Below are 24208 nucleotides of genomic sequence, written 5' to 3'. Positions count from 1 at the left end.
CTGTATGTGTTTGCATGCTTGTATGTGTTATTGTGTGTGTGCAACTCCACAAGGGGTCACAGATTGGCCCGCAGAAGACACCATCTGATGTCTCCGGGCTCTGCAGTCCTATGGTGTGCATGTGTGTGAGTGTGGCCCCATGTGGTGTGTGTGCGTGTGGGCGACTGGGGTATTGGTCCTGTATGGTACAACAGTGATAAGGACAACAGGCAGGAGACCTGATCATCAAGGGGTGCATGTGTGTGTGTTTGCATGTGTGTGTTTATGACGCCCACCTTTCATCTGGCCTTTCACCATGGGAGCTGTGATGTCACTCACACCTCCTTAAAATAGATACAGCTACACACTGACACACACAAACATTGGTATAATCTAGGAGTGTAGGGAAATGTCGATACACCCGAGTATTGGGATGTTATGGTTTTTGATACTATATTGATTCTGAAAAACAATCTATTGATTTTTTTAATTATGAAATTACATGCAAAGATTTGTGGCAGTGGTTAATTTTGTGTTGCGTTTAGACGCCCGACTGCTAGATCCTTCAGTGCTGTAATCTGCCCACATCTATTTGACTCTATTTGACTTGCGTATCGCCAGATTCTTGCCAATACACAGCCCTGGTATGATCCCATGTGAGAATAACCAGGGAGGATGGAGGCTGTGTCTCTTGTGTTTGTGACAATATGCCTGATCATACTTTAATGTGATGTTTTGTATTGTTCCTTCGACTCATTCATGTAAAAGTGCTTATTACTCACTTTCAGAGTTGTTGCTTGCTCAGTAGTGTGACTTATGAAAGTGTGGTGTGTAAGTTATTGTATACACCATCTCAGTAGTCCATACAAATTGATTAGTGATAGGCCCTGCACAAAAGTTCTTCATTAGTGTTTCATCTGAATAAGATAAATTGATTGTGAGAGTTGTGCCCATACTAAATGTTGACAGAAAATGCTTTCCAAAGTTTGACAAAGTCTGACAGAGCAACTTGATCTCACAGAAATAGCCTACATGAAATGACTACAGCCTCTTCACACTGCATTACGTGGTGGTGCTAGTACACTCACCCATTCACACACACTTTCATACACTGATGGTCGAGGCTTCCATACAAGGTGCGACCTGCCACTCAGTTAAACATTCACATACATTTAGTATCTTGCGTAAGACTACCTTAACATGTTGACTAGAGGAGCCAAGGATCAAACTGCCAATTTTTTGATTAGTGGATGACCAGCTATTCCCCCTGAGCCATGGCCACCCCCATGGCATTGTTATTTAAAGTAAGTTAAAAAAAAAAAAAATTATATTTATGTTTCACATTGGACTCAAACAGCTGTCTCCCGGGTGAAAGTCCTGTGTTTGTTTGACCAGTTTAGCACCCTACCACCCCACGCACACTTTCTCACTCTTTATACTATCTATTCTGTGATTTCCATAGGCATTGTTTTTAAGGTGCTGGCACATAGATTTAACACATTACATGCCACCGCCACATAATATGGTGTGAAGATGTCGATGTCATTTCACGTATTTCTGTGAGACCATGCTAGATAGAGCATAGCAATGGACAGAGATGCTTGGTAGTACAGAGACTGGGAAAAAAAGGGAAGAAGTAAGCACAGTCTATGTGAAGAGAGGTACTAAGGGATGAGCCCACACAAATTAATCAGCGAGTGATGGACCAAGAGGGACGATAAGGGGACACGGAGGGAGGAATGGGCAAAGTGAGGGATGGATGAGTGACTACAGTGGGGGAAGGCAGATAACGAGGACAGAGGGAGAGAAGGAAGGATGGCTATAGGAAGGGTAGATCATCCACAGCCCCGGTGGGGAGGACAGGCAATTACCAGCTGGGGCAGATATGACACTGGGATTGGTGTGTGTGAGTGCTGGGGGAGTGTACAAGGGAGAAGGAGAAATGAAAGGAGAGCATGCAGCAGGGGTGAGAAGGGAATATATGTCTTAACAACTTAACAGATCTGGAGCTGAAACTTAAAATCCTAGTAGTTATTCAAATGAAATGTTAACATTTACCAGTGGAGTTTGATGACTTCACTTGTTTGCGGTTCAATGTAGCTTTTTAGCTTTTGAAAACAATTACAATACACTGTCATCTAAATTCTGAAACAGGTGGCATCGCTTACATTTTGTATTTGTAATTCTAGTCAGTCAGTCATAGAGTATCAACACAGGGGTGGCAATGTTGAGTGAAACTGAAGTTGAATAGACTTTTTCACTGCAGTAGTTGTTGGAACAGAGCCATCATTAATGTAAATATTGTGAAGGTGACAGAGTGAAAACTAGGGAATATACAGTATGTCACTTCTCTTCATATTCCTGTCATTGCCGTATGATTTACAAGTGCATTTCCTCTTATCTGTGTCTCCCGCTTTTCTGTCTAATCTGTAATTTTTTTCACACATCTGTATATTATACGCCACAGTTTGACAGCGTCTGACAGTTTCTGTATGTGCTGACATCTGTCGTGAGTGTTGTATTAATATTCTAAAATGATGTCACATGTCCCTGTTTTTCGTGTTGCTTAACCCAGCCTACACATGCGTGTCTGTCTCCTATTTGCAGAGGAGGGCATCAATCACGAGTGCAAGCTGTGTAACCAGATGTTTGATTCACCTGCCAAGCTGCTTTGCCACCTGATAGAGCACAGCTTTGAAGGCATGGGAGGTACCTTCAAGTGTCCCGTCTGCTTCACAGGTGAGAGACAGATACACACACACACACACACACACACACACACACATTCACCTTCAAGGACAGTAGCACAGAAAACTCCTTCTCACTTGTGTCCTATCTACTTTGCATTTTAAATGGACACAGGAACATCCTGTACACAGGGCCATGAGAACAAGTTAGCAGACATACATACACAAACTACACAGCAGCAAGGACACAAAATTGGCCTGAATAATCACATACACACACACTCCAGTATACTATAAGCCATTAACAATATGGGGACATTTCATGAAGCATTTTCTGCCATTCTGTTCCTTTGTGTATATCCCCTTTACAGCACTTATAAACCAATTAAATATAGACTGCTAGGGCTGGCACAATATCTTACCTTAAATTAGATACTACCACAAAACGTGGGTGCCAAGTTGATATGTATTGTGGTTTTTAAGTATTGCAGTTCTACAAGTATTGTAATTAGATATGATTTTAGGCAATTTTTGTTTACTTTTTTAACACTAGACCATGGGGGAAAAGTTGAATCATGCACTTCTAGAGACTGTTTATCATGGGACGTAGTTCCAAAAAACAATGCTCATCTAAAATCAGTCAGTCTTTTTGACTTTTTTCTTCAGCAGCATCATATGCTGCATAAAAAAAGTGGTAAATAAACTAGTAACTTTTGTATGGTCTTATCTTTAACAATTTTATTTCAGTGAAGCTCTTTGTGACCTTGCTCTATGGTCCTATATAAGATAAACTTTACTTTCTTACCTACTAAAATGTACACTTACAATAGAATGAATGAAAAATATATGATTTTGAAGTAAACTTAAAGGGCAACATTTGTTGTCCCCGGGATGTTTCCCATACATTGATTTATTTGTGGTGGTTGCCACAAATTGATTTCCTTTTTTAAATGTTTAAAATGGGTAACAGTCTTACGCTAATACTAAATTAATATTGCAGAACTGTTTTGCTTTGTGTTTCAATTGTACTGTAATATGTTGTGAAGCTAAAAGTGTTTTTATATGTCAGCCAGGATGGTACGCTTCTCATTAAAGCAGACTTCCACCACCACACATTCTCTAAGCACCGAACTGGCCACATTGTGTCACTTATTCAGGTAGAAATGCCAGATGAGTTTAATATTACAGCTGGAAGCAAGGTTTGCACTTAAATCTCCCCTGGAATCGGCTCCAGTATGTGCTGTGGCTCAGTAAATAGCTCTCTCTGGGTTACCTGCATCATGATACATGGAGTAAATATGCTGTAATGGCTGTGAAGATTTTGGGGTTTGGGTTAACAGTAAGATCACATTAGGAATATTCATTGTTTTAACATTTCTAACTGTGGGAGTAATATTCCAGCAGGGTGCTTCTGCTAAAGAAGCACTGAAAAAACTCTGCGTGTGCAAAAGTTCATGCAATATTACCTCCAAATGCACCAAATATGAAGTACCTTATACTTCTTTAATCCACTGGAGGACCCCAACAAAATGCTGGATGACCAAATTAGGCTTGTGGTGTTCAGTGTTCGGTGTGTTTTGCCAGAAACTCTCCCTCTCTCCCATCTCTTGGCTCTCCTTCCCCATATTCTCTCTCTCTCTCTCTCTCTTTGCCCTCCCTCTCTCTCCCTGTCACTTCATCACTCTCTTTCCCTCCCTCAGTTGTTGAGTTTGTCTTGTGTTGTGTGCCTCCCCCCCCAGGTACACAGCAACGCTTTAAACTTTAACTCTATTCCTTTGTGGCTTATGAATTAGTAAGATGGGCACCACTCCTATGGGGAGGCTTAATAATTCAACACATGCACACTCGCAGTGAAAACCAAAAGTTTACTGAAACAAAGGGGAGAGAAAGAAAGAGAAAAAAGTGTATGAGACAACACTGGAGCGGAAGTTAAAAAAAGAAGAGATAATTTATTGATAAATATCACAAGGTCTGCTGAGGATAGCTCTTCCTGTTTTCTCTCCTTCTTTCTCTTGCTCCCCTCTGCCTTTTCTTTATATCCCATATACTCCCTCCTTTCCACTCAGCCCTTCATTTGCTTTGTTTGTGTGTGTGTTTGTGGGGTTATTTGTACTAAAAACTCACTTGCCATTTGGTTAACTCTCTATTGGTACAGTATATAGTAGATAGTCTAGTACTTATCGTTTAGTCTTCATTGTATTAGTCCAGTCGTAAACAGTGCCTTAGTGGATTGGATCCAAGACAGGTCTAAGTTCATTGCAGTTAATTGTGAATCTACAGTTCTATAAACAGATATTTGCATATGCATGCAGAATCTGCCGCTGGCACTACAAAATTTTGGTGTCAGAAGCATTTTAGTTTATGGTCTAATGGTCCAAGTAGTACTGACCAATTGTGTTAGAGCAGCAGGTAAACAGTCCACGCAGAGAGCAAAAGAGGTGGAATGCATCAGCTGAAATTCCATCTCTGAACTTATCAGCTATAGTCAGACAATGATTTAGCATTTTATTAGCTTTTATTTAATGTACCTGCATTCATATACAAATATCTGTTGATTGAGATTAACTGAAATGATCAGCTCATGAAAGAGTCTTGGCCCTGATGTCCACTTGTGTCCACTTCATCTCCTGAAATATTGGCCATTGCCCCCAGAGGCTTATCGTCATCAGAATGACAGCCGATGGGTTCCAGAACTGACAGTTCAGTAATACAAAGCTACATGCACTGTAGTCTCAATAATTCCGCCAAACCTTCAGTTATCTTCCAGACACTAGATCAGTTTTCCCCAAAGCCTAGACTTTATCATCCTGAAATTGCAATGAAACGTAAGTCTTCTGGCAAATTTATGATAACCGATCCAATTTGAAACTACCTTAAATTTGACACAATACTACTGGCTTCAGCAACAGACACCTCCCACAACAATACAGATTTATGTCTTATTTTGCCTAGTAGGCAAATATTACAATGAAAGTCTTCTTGAGTTTATTTCCTTGAGTCTTTGTTTTGTGTAATTATCTTAAAAGCCTTCAGTAGTGGTAAGCACTGGCTAATTGACAGATAAAAACTGTAACCTGTGCTCTATTTGTTTCTTTTCCAGTGTTTGTGCAGGCCAACAAGCTCCAGCAGCACATTTTCGCTGTCCATGGCCAGGAAGACAAAATTTACGACTGTTCCCAGTGTCCACAGAAGTTCTTCTTTCAGACAGAACTACAGGTAGGTCCTTTTAATTCTGTCTTGGTGTTGACCTTGACCTCATTGTCTGTATAGTTATAGCCTGACATAACTTGTGAAATGATTGTGTGTAAGTGGACTGTGACGGCAGTGGTTTATGAGGCCATTTAATACATTGCGACATGTGGACGTAAAGTCTTTTTTCCACAATTTTACTGATTTGTTCCGCTCTCCATTTTTTAAATGTCTTAGTCATGTCCTAGGATCACATTTCACTTCAACTATGCCACACTGCCCCCTTGATTTGGTACTTCTCCATTTCGTCCATATCCATAAGCTTTTAGAAAACATCAACGCAAAGTATGGACAAAAGGCTTTGTCTTTGTCCGTATTCGTATCTAACACTGAGCATAAATGAGCCTTGACTATCAATACCGTAACCTCTTTCAGTACCTGCTTCCATTCCTCTCAGCTACTGTACATCATTTTACAGAATCCCCCTATTTATTCTTCATCTGTATTTCACCTCCCCTCCTCTTTCCATTCCTCTGTCCCTCTCTTTCCATCTCTCCTCATGAGGTCTGAGCAGGGTTCTGGCAAGCTTCATGTCATTAGGGTCCAGACATATTTGTGTGTGTGTGCGTGTGTACGTATGAAAGAGAGGAGAGGATATAAGTCACCCAAGAGTAGGTCCTGGGCCAGCTGTGGCCAGGTCTGTGATGATGTAAACCTTCCTGTCCTCTTCCATTTCTTCTCCTCCTTGTCTCTTGTACCACTTTGGCACCAGACTAGTGACCTGCAAAGTCTGCAGGTCAAACATCAGCGCTGTTAAAGGTGAAATCTGTAACTTTCCTCATGCTGTTGCCTGCTGCATTGACCAGAGGGGGATGTTAAAGACAGCAGTTGAGATTGTGTGAAAGCTTTCAGTTTATTTGAATCCAGTACAAAACTTATGATTATATTAGGCTTGTAATTCATTATGATGCTTAGAAATACAATTCATTGCTTTCATTGCACCAAAAAGAATTTACTGGCACTGTCAACCAGATCAGGTGCAGCCCTACAAGGCATAGATAGATGACAAACTGATGAACATGTTTATTTAGCAGTACTGAAAGTATCTCCAACTATGATTCTTTTTTGGATGTTTTAAAATTCTACTACAGATGAAAATATTAATGATTCATCACTAAATAAACAACACAAAAAAAACCTGCAGTCTGTCTTCAAGTGGAGTCAAATATAGTGTTTAAGAGGCAGAACAGTCTGCTTGGTATGATGTTTCAGTGTTACATCTGTATACACCAGTCTATGAATACAGTATGTCCACTGTTCAGTGATCTGGTACTCATTCACAGGTTTGCATGCTGGAATGTTCCTGAGTTGTGCGTCATAAAGGTGAACAGCGGCTTTCAAAGAAGCTCAGTGCTTTTTGGCTAGAGGTTGAACTTCTATGATCCTGAGGTCCAAAGGCTCAAATGCACTGAAAGCATCTGTGTTTTGGGCAGCAGCTGTATCAGCTTTGTTAACTTGGCTAAAACTTTATCAACAATACAATTGTAATTCTGCAGTGCTAAATGAAAACAACTACTGCCAACAGCTATACTTTTGTAGATCTTAACTGTTGTGCTGTCACATATCAGATACTTAAAATAAGAAAAATAAAAGCATAGACCCTTGGTAGATAGGTTAGCATAAAAGAACCACCCTGTATCATGTTTTTGTGAATGTTTACTGACATTTACTGATCATATAAAACTGAACTTGCTATATAAATGAGGTGTGTTATTATTGTTTTCACAGTGCATTTGGGCCATTAAGCTCAAAGTCCACCTCAGAAGGATGTAGTTGAGGTTGCAGCCACTAATACTGATTGCTTATTAGTCGTTTAGTTGATAGTGGCAGAAGGTGTACACCTCATAATATGTGCTGTGTTCAACAGAATTTTAATTATCAATGTCAGAAAAAGACACAAATCCTACTTTAATAATTCTACCCGTGATGATTTGAATTTACAAAGGCTTACCCAGCCACTGCACAAAAAAGAGACACACACAGACACACAAAGTGGCAGTGATGTAGGGCCGGAGGTGGTGGGCATATGGCTGGCCAGTCCATTTAACAGCAGGGTGACTGCTGGACCCTGTCGGTTAATGTCCACACACAGGCACCACTCACACCTCACACACTCCCACTCACCTCCACACACCACTTCATACACACACACACACACACACACACACACACACAAACACCTCCACTCCTCTTCTACATGCACTCCATCCCAGATGACTTCTCTCCCGTTGTCTGAGCAGGTCACAACATCTTTATAGACTGATGAATTGTTGCATTGTAGTAATCAGTTGGATAAATCAGAGTTGCTACAACTCTCACACCGCAGGCCTACATAACTGTTGCTTTGGTCTGATCTGACTTTTGCCTTGCATTAATACATTGCAGTATTGTACTGGAGTGGAGTGACAGGAACACAGTTCTACACTGGATATGAAAATGAAGATTTGATAAACAACACAAAGGAAGTTCATCAACAACCATTGTGCACTAAAACAGGACTTTTTCACTTTTGTTTTTGGCTGTGGTTAGATGGTAACCCTAGATTTGGGAAACTCTCATGAGCCATGTCAAAATATTCTTGTCTCGCTGGTTTGTGGCATGACAATGCTGTGGTTGAGGTCTGGTAAGTTTTAGGCACATAAAGCGTTGGATAAGGGTTGGCGAAAACATAATGGTTTGGGTTAAAATGATTACTTGAAACATGGAACATATCTGTGGGAGTTTTCACAAATCTTGGATTACCATCTAGACAAAACCTTTGTTTCCCCTGGTAGCTATCAGTAACTATCCCCAGTTACTGAAGAGTACCAATGCAAGTTCTTTGCAGTTATTATACCCAGTAGTGGATATGGCGGAAGGTGAACAACTGAAGTAACTGTGGAAACTCTACCCAGCAAAAGAGCCCCATTGTTAGGCTCCTAGAAAAAAAACAGAAATTGGCAACAATAATGCCACTTAGAAACACTAGGGGGGGAAGTTTGAAAGTTGCCTGTTTCTACTCTAAACAAGTACGCAATACTGATTCACCTGTCAATACAAATCAGTTTTATTTTTTTGGTACTATTGGCAACATTTCATTCTGCCTCATATCAAGCTAATGTGAACTAGAATGTCTAAAATCTGACTTTGACTCAGTAACAGAGAGCTTTTCTTCTCATGTATAAACTCAGCTGAATTTGGTCCAGTCAGATGAGTTTAATTCTGTTGTTTTCATTCCAGCTAAGTTGAGCTCAGTTCAACTTTTTTTATTCTCCCTCAGCTCGTTGTACTTCTTCCTCTTTGGCTGCTGCACTCTCGCTATATCCATCTTGCTACACTTTGGTCCGGGACCAAGTGTGTGTGTGTGTGTGTGTGTGTGTGTGTGTGTGAGAAAACTTGCAGCCCGAGCCTGACCTGCCACAGCTCCACTGCCCCATGGGAGGGCTCTCTAAGTGGGCTAGACAGAAAGGCTGACTGGGGGAGATGGAGAGCTACAACCATGGAGGTTAATGCCACTGCTAGCTGTTATCGTGTGTGTGTGTGTGTGTGTGTGTGTGTGTGTGTGTGTGTGTGTGTGTGTGCGCGCGTGTGCGCATGCATCTGCCAAAGAAAGTGGAATGGGGTAATTTGTGTGTGTGTTTTAATGAGGTGCGGATGGATGAAGAAGGCTGGTTGGCCAGCTAGAAAAGACTTTGGCCTCTTTCAGCCCCTCAGAGGGGCCATATGATGTCAAGCTCACTCTCTCTTTCTCTCTCTCTCCCTCACACACACACCCAAGGGTCACTGCTGCACGGACACGTCGCTGCATCATCCTCTCTCCCTGCTGCACTCGCTCAGTCCCACTTTCCATCTCTGCATTCAAAGACCTTCACTTTCTCCCCACCACTCTCTCCATCATATTCTTTCACCTCTCTATCCATCTCTTACACATACATACCACAATTTTCACTTTCTCTCTCCGTCTCTTCCCCTCCTCTCGTTCTGTCTTCCTCCCTCTCTCTGACTCCCCCCGTTTGTCCCAGAAGAACCAGCCCCTATGCATATTTTAGCCCCTCTCCTCTCTTCCTCTCTTCTGTGCCTCTCCCCAGTGCCCCATAAATAGTGCAGACGTAAGCTGGTAAATAAGAGATGTTTTGGTGTGTGTCTGCATGTGTGTGGGGGGTGTGTAAATAAGAAATGCTGTGGCCCTGATCAGTGAGGTCCTTCTGGATCTCTCTCTGTCTTAACTCCCAGACTCCCAGACACACACGACTTTTCGCATTCTCTCTGTTTTAGATTCTGTCTTTCTTTCTATGGCAATTAGCATGGCTGTATCGATGTTTTTAAAATGTCAGCTTTTCCACCACCAACAAACAGTTGTTTTTACATTCATTCAGTATTTTAAAATATACTTAAGAGTGCATGATTTCCATTATCTATCCAGTATCCCCTGTCTACAGCATGTACTGTTGCGTGATCTTTGGAGACTGTGATTCCCCCTTGTAGAAGTATACCTAGATTGAAGCAGTCATCCAGCTCGACATCAACTCTCTCCCATGTTACATTCCCTGACAGACTTTCTGATCTTTACATTTGTTGTAAGCCTCCAGGGGGTGCTATACTGCAGCTTCTGCCCTTAATGCCTTCTCTTCTCCCTCGCTCCATCCATCTGTCTTGCACTCCTCCCCAATAATCCCTTTTTTCTGCCTTTGCATTTGTGTGCTACACATTTTCCTTTAGCACTAGTAAATATTTAAACACCGCTAGATGGGTGGATTGCTGGTCAGATGAATAAGTGGATGGATGCGTGGATGGATGCGAGGGATCCTTTCGTTTGTTTGTGTGTTGATTCCCTCCGCCAAGTCTTCCGTCTTTTCCCTGTGTCCCAAAGGTGTTGAATATTTGAGAGTTGTGCGCCCTCACAAAGACGAGCGGGGATCTGTTCCCTCATAGACACAGTTAAAATAACATGTAGTGTATACACAGGATGTTTGGATGGACTGATGGATGGATGGATGGATGGATTAAGAGATGGAAAACTGTGAAATGAAGAAGCAGACATACACAGATGGATGGACAGAAAGGCACACATATCACACATCTAACTAAACCCAATTTAATTTTACATTTCAGCACAGTTGGACCACTTCCCAACATCACAGCTACTACATCAGTGTCATGTTATTAATTTGTATACAGCCAGTATGGGGTACCTCCTCGGCAGTTAGTGTATATTGTCCATACCTGGAAAATAAAAGGAAAATTTATTTCCCTCCAAGCTAAAGTACGGAATAAAATCTTTATTTTGGTAGTTAATGCAGAGCAGAGAATAGCTTGGCGAACTGTTCAACACCTGCGGTTGGGATCAGGGCAGAGTGTGTGTGTGAAACGAGCTGTGTTTAGCAGTCTGTCTGTGAATAATGTTGTCTTTGTCTGAATCTAAGAGCCTCACTGTCTCCCTCTAACTGAATTATGGAAAGGTGTGGATGTGGCTGAACTGGCAATAGGGTTTATCTGTGTGTGTGTGTGTGTGTGTGTGTGTGTGTGTGTGTGTGTGTGTGTGTGTGTGTGTGTGTGTGTGTGTGTGTGTGTTCACCATTGTCTGGATGTTGCTGTCAGTTGTGAGTGTTGTGTCAAGCCATAGTGTGTACTCTCTGATCCATGTATCCCTTAGCTCCCTTGGTGTGTGTGTTTGTCTGTGTGTGTTTGTCTGTGTGTGTGTGTGTGTGTGTGTGTGTGTGCGTGCGTGCGTGCGTGCGTGCGTACGTGCGTGCGTGTGTGTATGAATTTGATCCGTAGATCCCTGTGGCGTTCCAGGGGAGCGTACTCAGCTGCCCCACCGCTCACTGGGAGACTCTATGTTATTAGAATGGGGAGCTGGGACAGACACACGTACACACACACACACACACACACACACACACACACGCACACACACACACTCTTACCTCCCTGAATCCCTGGACTTGAAGGTATTTGCAGCAGGGGAAAGAGAGACAGAAACAAAAAGCGATTCAAAGAGAGAGGTGGAGAGACAAATGAAGAGAGACTGCAAGCCAGCCGTACCTGAGAAAACAACAACTGCTACTACCACAGCACCACAGCTACTAGCATTTATAGTATTGCTACAAGTGCTACTTATTTTACAGGACACTATCTACAGAGCCTTAGTTAAGGAAGTAATTGTACAGAATTTCAGCAAAACAAATAACTAAAGGGAAAGCAATACAACCAATTCAACAAAAATGTGTTTAAAAAGTTTAATACTGTCATTTCATCTAAACTGTGCTCGGTCGTGGCAGACTTTTTCTCCCCCCTCTGACCACCTAGAGAAAAATTGCATACAAATTGTGTCCGTGGCTGTTGACACCGTTAGGATTTTTGTAGTATTCAGTGTTCCACACTGTGAATGCAGCACACATTCTGTTCAAGTCTGATTTAAATAGAGGAAAGAAAATCTCAATATGGGACCAGTTAATCATCCTGAAAATTTGTATTTGTAGGCATGTGTACACCTGTGTGTGTTTGCATTTGTGCTTTGAGGAACTCGCCACCAAATGACAGTAAAAAAAAGGCATACACAGTGGGTCTCATCAAAGGAGGAGACAGAGAAAAATGAGTCAAAAGAAGTTACTTGTTGCTTTGATGTAAAGCGGAGGAACAAACAGACGGATGCAGAGAGACAAAGACAGGCGGAGCGAGATAAAGAGGGAGAAAGAGATAAACAGAGGTAGGGACAGATACAAAGGAATTACACTCTGTGAGCCAGCACCTGGAGGGTTTCTAACAGCTTGGACCATGTTCCTGTCATTTGGTTTGTGTGAGTGTGTGTGCGTGTGACAGGTGAACAGAGGCAATGTGTCACAGAACAGGACAGACTCTGCATGGCGTAGTGTTCTATCAGCCCTGCCAAAATACACTCATACAGATACAGGCACACTACATCTCATCACAAAAACAGCTGAAAACCCAAGTCATTCATTGTTTGGCTCTGTGTAATTACTCTAATACAGAGTAGCTGTTGGCCTATATGAGTCCAAATTTTTATGTTTATGTTCTTTTTTCCTCTGACTTTTTGTCGAATCACTTTGTCTTGTTCTTTGTCCACATCTATGAGGGGTTAAATCCATTCTTGCTCTGCAGCTCTGTTTCATTCTGTGTTTCATTTGAAGCATGTAAGAGCAAGAATTAGAAACTGAATGAGTTATCACTGTGTAAACAATGTCGTAAAAACAAGGAAGCGCTGGAAAGCAAATGAGAAGGAAATTCCGGTGATCCATTTTCTTTGAGTCTGATCTAAAACTCAGAGTTGTTTTCTGTCCTGTTTAAGACCATTTAAAAGGTGACTTTTTTTGGTCTGGATGATCTAAGTTCTTTAAAAAAAAAAAAAAAAAAGTCATCCATGAAAATTTTTACATGGGAAAAGGGTTTTGCCAGGATATTTTTTCTAAGTAACCCTTTTTTATTTGTTAAAACACTTCTTTTTTTAATTTAAAAGAACAATTCGGTGTAAACAGATCCTACTTTTTTGTCAGTAACACTTTTGTTGCTGTTTGTTGTTGCAATGCTCATTTTAGTCACCAGAGGCTGAAGTGCACCACTACACTAAACTAAATGGAACTGAAACGCTCATGTTTACCTCCAGGTAAGTTAAAAATGATGCTAACCAAAGTAAATAAACAAATAAATAAATAAAAATAAAATATCAAAAAATCCCCCACCAAACTTTTTTTCTTTAACCTGTTTTCACAGATGAAAAAAACTGAGAAAAATCATTTTATCATGGGAACCCCCCCTTCTCATAAAGATAGGCAAGGAAACAATTTAGATCAGACTTAGATCCCAGAACGTTTTTTCTCACTTGCCTCTAACAGGCTTCCATATAAAATTGTATGTTAGTGTTAGTATACATTTTCTGACTGTTGCACAATTGCTGTCCACAAATCAGCACGTATTATACTCATATGATATTATTTTTTGTTCACGTGATATTAAAATGCCAGAATAAAATTTGTTAACTATTTTATCCTGGTTTGGGCTTTTTAAAATGTGGCTTTAAAACAAGTTTTTTTAAGTAATTATAATATTTCCCAGTATACATTATTTGCTATGAGCTTGTATTATACCTTTTGATTCAGTGGTCCCAACCTCTTTTTACCTCATGACCTCATAACATTAAGTATTGTCTGCTTGCAGCCTACCTTTCAGTAGAGGGCATATGTCTAGAGCTGCAGTTGCTGAATATTTCTTTACCTGATCAATTCATTGTTTTCTCTATAAAATGTAAAAATAAAGTAAAAACTGCCCACCACAATTTTCCAGGGCCCAAGTGGACATATTCAAACTGTTTGTTTTTTCTCTCCAATAGTCCAAAACTCAAAGTCATTCAGTTAACTATCACAGAAGACTAAAAAAACAAATATCCACATTCTAGAAACTGGAGGCAGATAATTATTGGCCTTTTTACTAAAGAAAATGACATAGCCCAAACATTTATTTAATTATCAGAAATGATCAGAAATTGATTATTTAAGTAACTGTATTTTTCATAGGCCTTTTAAAGCTAAGATTAGAGAAATATCTAAAAATAAATATATTAATTGGATTGATTTACTAACCAATGCTTCTTTGATTAAAACACCCCTGAGAATACATATGCACAGTGTTTTGTTGGCACATTTGTCAGACACACTGGTGCACATACACATACTGTACTGTACTGTGTTTGTGCTTTTCCCTCGCACTTCCTCTTTCTATTCCTCCCCTTTCATTCTCTCCCCTCTATTCCTCTCTCACTTTGTGCACTCAGTCATCTTACGTCAACTCTCTCTGTTTTTCCGTCTGCCCTTCTGCCAGTTTAGGGTGCATGGTAATCAAAAAAAGCTAGCCCCCTAGGGACTCGTGGGGATCGGGCGTGTGCAGTAATATGACAGTGACACGGAAAGCCGGCACGGTCTGCTGAATTGTGAGCTCATGTGTGTGTTGGATGGATCATGTCTGTGCATTTATTTGTACATCTGTAACCTTTAAATGCATTTTTCATTTATGTGTGCCTGACATTTTGCATGACTGTGTGTGTGTGTGTGTGTGTGTGTGTGTGTATGTAGGTGGGTGGGTGGGTGTGAGTGTTCCTGCTTCCTTACATGCAACTTGTACATTCACTGTCTTCCCTGCATTTTTATGAGCGTGTTTTTGGATGCCTGTGTATGTGCTTGTCTTGTCACCCATGTCTGCAGGCTCCAGTCCTCATCTGGCACTCAGCTTCACAGTCTACGAGGACCACATTCCTCGCTTAGCCCTGAGAGTAGAGTTTGTGTGTGTGTGTGTGTGTGTGTGTGTGTGTGAGTGAGTGTGTGTGTGTGTGTGTGTTAGAGAGAAAGAGAGTCAGAAATCATTCATATTTTTAACGTACCCACATTTTTCTTTTTAATGGCGTGACTCAAATGTGTCATGTGGTGCTCAGGAATGATCAGTTATTTGTGCTGGAGGTGAGATCACTTCCCATTTTGTGTAACGGGTTCCAGCTGGGAGCCCTCACCTTTGCTGTGAATCTGGTGCAGATCCATGGGTGCTCGCCTTTGACGTTGTGTGTGTGTGTGTGTATGTGTGTGTGCCCTTCACGCTGTGAGAGTATTTTGGGTTGTGTTTACTGGTCCAAACCTGGCTGTTTGGGCCAGTAGCAACAGGAGAGGGGAAGTCCCCTGGGTGAAAGAAAGGGAGGGAGCTCTCCAAACAGGACATGGTCAGAGAGGTCACCCTGGGTGGGGTGACGGAGGAGAAAAGTGGGGGTCATAGTGACTTGGCTAGAAAGAGAATGGGCTGAAGGAAGTTATGGGTAGATGATTTGAAGGTATTGCGTAGTGTTACGTTAACAATAGGAGGAAGAGAGACAGAGGGATGATGGGGAGAGACGGGGACAAAGACAGACGGAGAGAAACGGAGGAGTGGGAGGGGAGCAGGGAATACGTGTCGGCGGGATGTTAAGGGCAGGGGGTGCGTTTATTTTCGATCTGCTCCCGAGGCAGCATCCTGTCCTGGACGGGTGGGGCTAAAGACAAGCCAGGGAGCAGAGGAAGAGGGCTAAGACAGCCCATCTGCTAGTCCCAGACACACACACACACACACACACACACACACACACACACACACACACAGACATAGACACGCTCACTCTGCTGGAAGAGTGTCAACTCTGAGCTATAAATACACTGAACCCAAAGAAGACCACAAGGCGACTAAGGTGATTTTTCATTTGGTGTTAAAAACAGCAGTGGAGATGGGGCACACGTACACTTACACACACACACACTCTCAGACACACACAGCATTTGGACTGCCTCCAATTACCCCCACATACACACACATTTGACACAAATTCACGTACTGACAGACGCTCGCTCACTGATACATGGAGGTAGCTAGCACACACACACACACACACACACACACACACACAAACAAACACACGGCATTGTTCCAACAGCAGTGCTTCCTCTTCCTGTGTCTGTTCAAGACTTGGCACCTACATTTCAAGGTGTAGTTGTTACATCATTACAGAGCAGCAAAGTGTGTGTGTGTGTGTGTGTGTGTGTGTGTGTGTGTGTGTGTGTGTGTGTGTGTGTGTGTGTGTGTTTGTGTGCAAGTGTAAGTAACTCAGATAAAGTTTTTTTGCCATCCTACTGACTTGGTCCCCAAACAAGGTCATTGCCATGTGTGTCAGTAGCAAAATCTGATTGTTCTCGTTCTCATTTTATACTTAGATTTTATGTTTCAAGATGGGTGTTTTCTTACTTCCAATTTGTCAAATACTGACACTTCATCAGTGAGCCTACACGTCAAACTATGATGCTCTAACCCTCCAGCGTCAGTTTTGGACTCCAGGTACGACGAGTCTATTTAAACGTGTGACATGCATTGTGTCTTTTCAAAATAAACATCCGTCTTTATAGGAAATGTACAGTTTCTACTGTTAAATGTGTTCAGTCTCTTTCAAAAGAAAAGTAGACACTGGTAGAAACTTAATTTTTATGTTTACTTCCTTAGATTTAGACAACAAAAGTATGTAATAAGGTTTAGAAAAATCATCATAGTTTAGCTTACAATAAGTACGTTTGTTACTAATGTAATGTAATGTCACATGACATATTTCACTAGCGTAGTATGCTACTAGCACACTACGTTGCAATTAAAATAACGACTCGATTGACTTTTGGTTTCACATGGCACACCAACAGTGCTCACCTGCATGCAAGTCAGGGGTTTGTTTAACCCACCCACCTCAGTCCTCAGTGGACTTTCTCACTCTTTATACATGGCAGTGGCTTGGAGCATCAAAAAATGCAGCCGCTCAGTGCGTCTTATACCACTGTTAAAAGGTACCTCTTTGCTTTGGTATCTGATGCTCAGGGCCAGTGACCAAGTGTCTGTATTTGATGAGTTGGGAGCGAGACCAGATTGTTCAGCTGTCCACATGAAGCTGATCAGCCGTAACGCTGATCGTGTGCATGCACACACACACGCACACACACACACACACACACATGCATATTAAAGCTGACAGGGATGCTCCTCCACTGCTCTACAACACAACCATCACCATCATCACCACAGCACAAATGCACAGGCACACATTTAGTGTGTAATGCAGTAGATAACGGAGAGGAGCAGGACCAGGCAGATTAGATTTTCTCTCATCTCTATCTCCTGGTTCCCTCTGTTGCACCCTTCTCCTTTTCCCCATGAGACTGAGTATATGTGTGTGTGTGTACTGTTGTGTATTCCAGTCTTTGCATTTTTTTTTTTTTTTTTTTTTTTGGGCACGGTGTGTTTGTGCATGCGTGTGCTCTTAGCTGGGAGTCTGTGAATGCATTCCAGTGTGTGTGCGTCTGGCAGTTTTGTGCGTGGGTAATGCGACAGGGCCATATTTCCCCTGGGCCCAGGGCTCTGCAGGCTTTAGCCTCGCTCTCTCTAAGCAGTTTAGGAAAAACAATGACAGGCCTCTGTATTGACTGGTCTGGCCTGGCCTGGAAGACGGGCTGTTCTCACTACGGCACACACACCCTCTGCTGTGAAAAAGACAGGAGAAATACGGTGAAATAAAGTCCAAACCAGGTTCGTGATTGTATTTATTTAATGTAAGCCAGTCAGGAAGTTGGGTTTACAAAACAACACGATCCATATTGAGGACCCTGAACTGATAAAGGCCATTATAATATAGATAAATAAATGAAAATACAGCAGGATGCAACACAATGAAACACATAAAAACGCTGCAGCTTTACATTTAGCCAACCTGTATCCAGCATGCTGCCGCTGTACATCTTGTTTACTCTGTAAATTAAGCTTGGCACACTCTACACAAGAATCAGGACAATTTTGCGTGCGATTCCCCTCTTCTGACAATTGTCAGCAAGTCATTTTCCTGTGGTGTGAGGTTTGCTTTTAGAGTGTCTTTTACATCCCCCAATCTGCTCAGAAGTCCATCCTGTCTGCACCGATTTCAAACTGCAAGTAATTAACATGTTCAATATTTACGATCCGATATCCTGTTGTGTGAGGCAGGAACCCCATAGATCACCAGTGGTCCTGTGGATCTCAGACGGTTTTAAACCATTATCAAACGGGACTCCGCTCCGTTTACTTACCTCCAGCTCGTGCTGTAACATGTACAATTAAGGGTACAGTGTCTCCTTGACTTTATCCATATTGTACATTTTTTCTTTGTTAATTTCCTGTAAAAAGGAGTGTGTTTGATCACACAAGATTTCTAGTTTTGAGAGTAGGGACTGTGGTTGTGTGTTCATGGAATCTGTTAGTGTGTGGTGTGCTGTCTAGGGCAAATCTTTGCTCTCCACATACTATAGGAACAGAACTGTTAGATTTATCATCATGTGTGGGGTTTGTCACATTTTCAACGTTAGTTAAGATCTGAAAAATCTTTCAGCGTGGGCCAGGCTTTAGTGGTTGAGGCCTTTTTACTCTCAGCTGAAGAGAAAACCTGGCCATTTTCCTCTGTTTTACACTTTTTTTTTAAAATAATATTTTAATATTTTAAGAAGCCTTCCTGTTGCCGTTACTCTGGATGCAAATTCTTTTACACTTGCCTCATCTGTTTCACATTAAAACACTTTGCTGGAAGGCTTTTATTGTGAAACATCAGCAGGTATGGAGTATCATTAAAGGCAGTATTGCCTGAGAACTGGCTGCACTAATCAGGGGCCTAAAACCACAGTAAACACTACACATACAAGCATCCTCTCCTTCCCTTCACTCCTCCTTCTGTCACCCATTTTTTTCCGTAGAATATATCAATTACTCTGCTGTAGAGCAGATGTCACACTGTGACACACACTCAAACACACTCACACGCACTTCTGATCGATTGCAATGCTGCATAATCAATACCAAGCTCCCAACAACAACGTAAATGAAGAGAAGTAACTGGGAGGTGTCACAGGGTGTGTGTGTGTGTGTGTGTGTGTGTGTGTGTCATATGAAGTCTGTGGCATGACCGGCTGTCATCCGTCTGTCTGTCCATTACATTCCTCTCTCATCTACGTCCCTCTCTCTCTCTCCTCTCCTCTGGGCTATTTCCAGCAGCCCACTGCAGCGTTGCGAGCTCCTCCAGGGAGTGACCGTGGCCTCCCTCCTTCCATCTCTCTCTCCCTCCCTCCCTCCTTTTCCTCTGTCCTTCCTTTCCATCCCTCGCTCCGTGTACAAATCAATACGGCAGCGGCAGGACCCAAAGAACCTGAGGGAAAACACACACAGTAACACAGACACTCTCTCTCTTCTCTCTAGTTGTTTCCTTCCTACGTCCCCTTTTCCCTTGTTGCAGTCCTTTTTTTTTCTTCTTTTTCCTCTCCATTCACATTTCTGATGCCTCATATATGACCTCTGTGTTAGAGGTCATATATGAGGCAAAGGCATAATGACAAAAGCTGGACATAGATGTGTAGGAAATGGGACTGGACAAAATCTCTCTCCCCTCCTCCCTTGTGCCTCCTCCCCTGTCTTCTCTCTTCTCCTCTTCTCTCCTCTCCTCTCCTCTCCTCTCCTCCTGTGTTTAAGATGGTCACATAAAGAGGAATGAGCCTGACCTCTTCTGGTGATCAGAGGAAATGCAGCCAGTTAGCTCACAGATGGAGCGGCAAGGCTGAGGATGAGAGAAAGTGATAGAGTGAGAGGCAGCAGACAGGGAGAGAGAGAGGAGGGTTTTCTATCATAATGGGGTCAGTGGCTCCCAATGAGATCTGCTTCCTCACTCGAGAGGCCTCCACACAAACACACACACATACACACATATACGGAAACAGACACTTATTTTTCACTGTCCTGTTTGTTATTTTTCTCATTTCTCTGAAACCCTTCTACTGTGTATGTGTGTGTGTATGTGTGTGTGTGTTTGTGTCTGTGTGTGTGTGTTTTTGTGTGTGTGCATGCGCGCTTGCGGAGGCCTTTCTAGTGTGTCTAGGACATTAATACCCTTTGCTTTCCCCTGGACAGGCTAGCTTGGCCTCTAAAGCCGAGTGACAGACACTCTCATACACAGTCGTATAGCATACACTCTCTCTCGCTCTAGCTCCAACTCACTCCCTTTCTCTCTCTCACTCACACACACACACACACACACACACACACAGACACAGACACACACACAAACACACACACTTGCACACCAAAGGGCTCAACGAAACATGCGCAGCAAGATAAGGACCACAGAATGACAAATAAGTATTTATCAACCCCAAACCACGTATAATCCTTCACATTTCTGTCCCCATCCACCCCTCCTCGCCTCTGTTCTCTTCATCCCCCTATCCCCTCCTCTTTTTTCATTCTCCCATCCGCTGTTCTTTTTTGTCCTTTTTTTTCTTTCTGTAGTGGGGCATATCTGTGAGAGAGAGCGATTAATCTGAGAAAGCTGCTTTTAGTGGTGGTGAAGGGTGGGGGTGGGGGGGGGTTGATTGGGAAGATCTCACTGGGAATTGTGTGTGTGTTGTGTGTGTCTGTAAGTGAGAGTGTGTATGTGTGAAAAAGCAGGGATGATAGGGAAAGATTTCTTTGGGAATTTGTGAGTGTGTGTGTGTGTGTGTGTGTGTGTGTGTGTGAGAGAGAGAGAGAGAGAGAGAGAGAGAGAGAGAGAGAGAACGTTTCACAGGGAGAAAGCTGAACAGTCTGGGGAAAATGAGGAGAGAGGAGGAGGAAAACATCCTAGTGGAAATTTCTCTGATACACACACACACACACACACACACAAATTCCCAGAGAAATCTTTCCAATCATCTCCCCATCTTACACACACACACACACACACACACACACACACACAGAGTATCTCCCCAGCTTTAGATGTGATTCTAGCTAAATTCCAAACCAGCAAATCCAGATTATCATGAGTTCAGTTCCCCATTGTAGCTGATATGGAACAGCCACGGAGGACTGATTGTGGAGGTGTGTTGAGTGTGTGTGTGTGTGTGTGTGTGTGTGTGTGTGTGTGTGTGTGTGTGTGTGTGTGTTTGTTTGCATGCGTGCATGATCACGAGTGCTGATGCAAACATGTCCATGTTGTTACACATTTTTGTGTATGACATTCCATAAGGAGAAGCCTGCACAGGCCTGTGTATTTGTCTTCTTGTAATAAAGCTGAACATATTATTAATTGTTTGTGCAGTCATTGTATACCTGTCTGTTGTTGTGTATGCCTACCTCCCACATTTACGCATACAAAGCTGTCTCTGGATCTCAGTTGCTCCACTCTAGTTTTTACCTAGAGATCGCTGCATCGCTCTCCCTTTGTGCTCTCACTGCTGTTGTGAATTCTAATTTAGAAAAAAGGTGTTTTTTGCATTGTGATTATGTATTGATGTGTAGTGCGCTGACGCCTTTGGAGAGATGTGAGTGTAGGCGTCTCCGCGGTATGGAGACGGTCTCTGTAAAATATTAATCACAATATCAAAAGACACAAGGGTTTCACAGATCTGAATAAACAAATCGAGGCGCTGGGTTCCCACAGATAAGAAATAAAACAAAAACAGAACAAATATTATATGATCTATAATTATTTGGTTCTGACCGAAACCAGATTCTGCTTTTATTAGAGGACTAGGTATATTTTTGGGTGTGTGCAGAATTAGTGTCTCATATCCATCTTTTTTCCACAGAAATCAGAAATGTCTAACATAAGCAATCCATTCATGTGTGTCTTTAAACGCATTGTAAATCGGTCAAATCTGCTGCTAGATGTGGACTGTATAAATATGATTTATATCATAAACACACAATTTTCAAAGTATCTTGTTCCTATTTCTCAAAGTATTTTTTGTGAGCAACAATACCACAGTACTGTACCCAGAGTTTATGTTGTTGAGTTGCCTTGTCTGCTTGCCTTGTTTCTTCTTCTTTTCTTCCTCTCTATTCTCCTCTCTTCTTCTCTCTTTTTCGTCAGTCTACGTATAAAGCGAGGAGGCCTTGCTGTCTGTACTGTGGGAGGCAGTTGTGTTTCTGTTCTCCTCTGTTCTATTATTGGGTGGGGGTGCAAGTGGAAAGCACTACGCTCACGTAGCCCATTATTTCTCTCATCATGTGTTCTCACTTTTTCCCTCTATCTCTCCCTCTCCCTCTCTCCCTCCAGAACCACACACTGAGTCAGCACGCGCAGTGAGACCGAGGCCCGGCAGGATCTCTCGGCTCAGCCGGGGCCCCCGACCCGGCGCCGGCAGGGGACTCCCATCTCCACATCACAGCCAATCAAAGTGTCATTTGCTACTCACATGTAAAACTCTAACGATCGCGCCACTGGGCGCGGCTATTAGGAGCAGCGGGGGAAAGGAATATTAATGGGATATGCTATTAAATAAAGAAAGGAAAAAGTGGGTGAGAGAAACGGTAAGAGCTAGATGAAGGAAAGAGAGGAGTGAAAAAAGGTATTGTACGTGCAGTATTTTTTATTGTCCCTGCCAACCCCCCCACCCCCCACCAGCTTCCTCCTCCTCCCTTTCTCCTTTCCCAACCATCACTCCCCAGGTCAGGCATTTTATTTTTTTTAACAAATAGAAAAGGAAAAAAAGCAAGAGAACACCCTTTGTTTTGGGATTTTTTTAAATAGATCGTAGGAAAAAGCTTCACTTTCTCGTCCCCTCAGTTGCTTATTGTATTTAACTTCATAGGTGCCAATTTCTTTGATTTTTCTTTCTGCCATATGCGCTTATTTTCTTTGTTTTCATTTTTGTACCTTTTATTTCTCGCCGTAAGTAGGTACTTGTGCTGTGTTGTGATTGTTTGTTTGCCAGTCGTAATATTCCTGAGTTTTTTCCCCCAACTCTCCTTTTTATGATTATTGTTATATATTTTTTTTCCTTTTTGTAATTACTATCAAAAAATGACATGAAACAAAATAAAGTGCAGAAAACCATACAGATGTTTCTTTTTTTTTGGATTGGGTTTTCCAGTCTCTATGGGGCCTATAATGGTTATTGTAAAAATGAATATCATCAATTTCAGTGCGTCTGGTCAATGACTGCTTTTTAAATGTGAATTAACCAGATTGCAATAATCTAGTACAGACAAAAAAAGATAAAACAAATAAATAAATGACAAATAAAGAATTTCTGTGTGATGTGCATTTATTCAAAAGAACTAGCTCTGTGAGACTGCATACATACCTGCTGAAGTATCATCAATCACTATTATTTCTAATGTTCAGCTACGATAATCTCAAAGTCAGGTGAATGAGAGGGACTCAGAGCTGCGTGTGACAGTGAAGTCATGGTCAAAATCAAGGATGAATAAATTCAGTGCAGATTTTAAAAGGCAAGGCAGTGTTTCATAGAGCACATTTCATGCACAAAGGCAGTTCAGAGTGCTTTACATAATGTATTGAAACATTGAAAGATATTCTAGCCATGTGATTCCCAACATGAGTGTTCAGAACTTCTATGGGGACACAAGATAACTAATGGGATAGGAGAAGAAAAAAAAATCTGCTACATTTACTTTTTAGATGTTTTTTTTCTAAAGTTTTAATTATTCAAAAAAAAAAAAGTCATGAAACAATCTGCAAAGACAAACACCATCCTTAAATCTCAGTTCAGACATTACAGTTCTGACACCCACCAGATCTGAAGGGAGCAATGTTGAATGAGTGAATGCAGGTGTATTATCTGAGTGCATTACCAGTTGGCGTCTTCCCTCTCTGATATTTAGATGTCTAAATGAGAAGGCCACGCTGTACACTCCAGCCCTGTGAAGTCTTCACACCCACTGTGTTCAGTGTTAATGTCACTGCAGCGTAAAGCCTTCTGTACAAGTACCTGCAAGCAATATGATCCCAGCAA

At 42.0% G+C, this 24208-nt stretch overlaps 1 protein-coding gene across 1 annotated transcript in view; it reads left to right on the top strand.

Moving 5' to 3' along the window:
- znf423 (zinc finger protein 423) overlaps positions 1 to 22852 on the top strand; it is a 183281-nt gene extending 160429 nt beyond the window's left edge. The window contains exons 19-21 of the mRNA XM_049575066.1: positions 2587 to 2718; positions 5767 to 5882; positions 22507 to 22852. Coding sequence (XP_049431023.1) covers positions 2587 to 2718; positions 5767 to 5882; positions 22507 to 22536 — 278 coding nt within the window. The 3' untranslated portion in view covers positions 22537 to 22852. The remainder of the gene's footprint in view (positions 1 to 2586; positions 2719 to 5766; positions 5883 to 22506) is intronic.
- The last annotated feature ends 1356 nt before the right edge of the window (positions 22853 to 24208 follow it).

This window comes from Epinephelus fuscoguttatus, linkage group LG4 (assembly GCF_011397635.1).
Source record: "Epinephelus fuscoguttatus linkage group LG4, E.fuscoguttatus.final_Chr_v1".
Classification (NCBI taxonomy): domain Eukaryota; kingdom Metazoa; phylum Chordata; class Actinopteri; order Perciformes; family Serranidae; genus Epinephelus; species Epinephelus fuscoguttatus.
The sequence above is the reverse complement of the archived record's forward strand: the minus strand, read 5'-3'. Positions and strand labels throughout refer to the sequence as shown.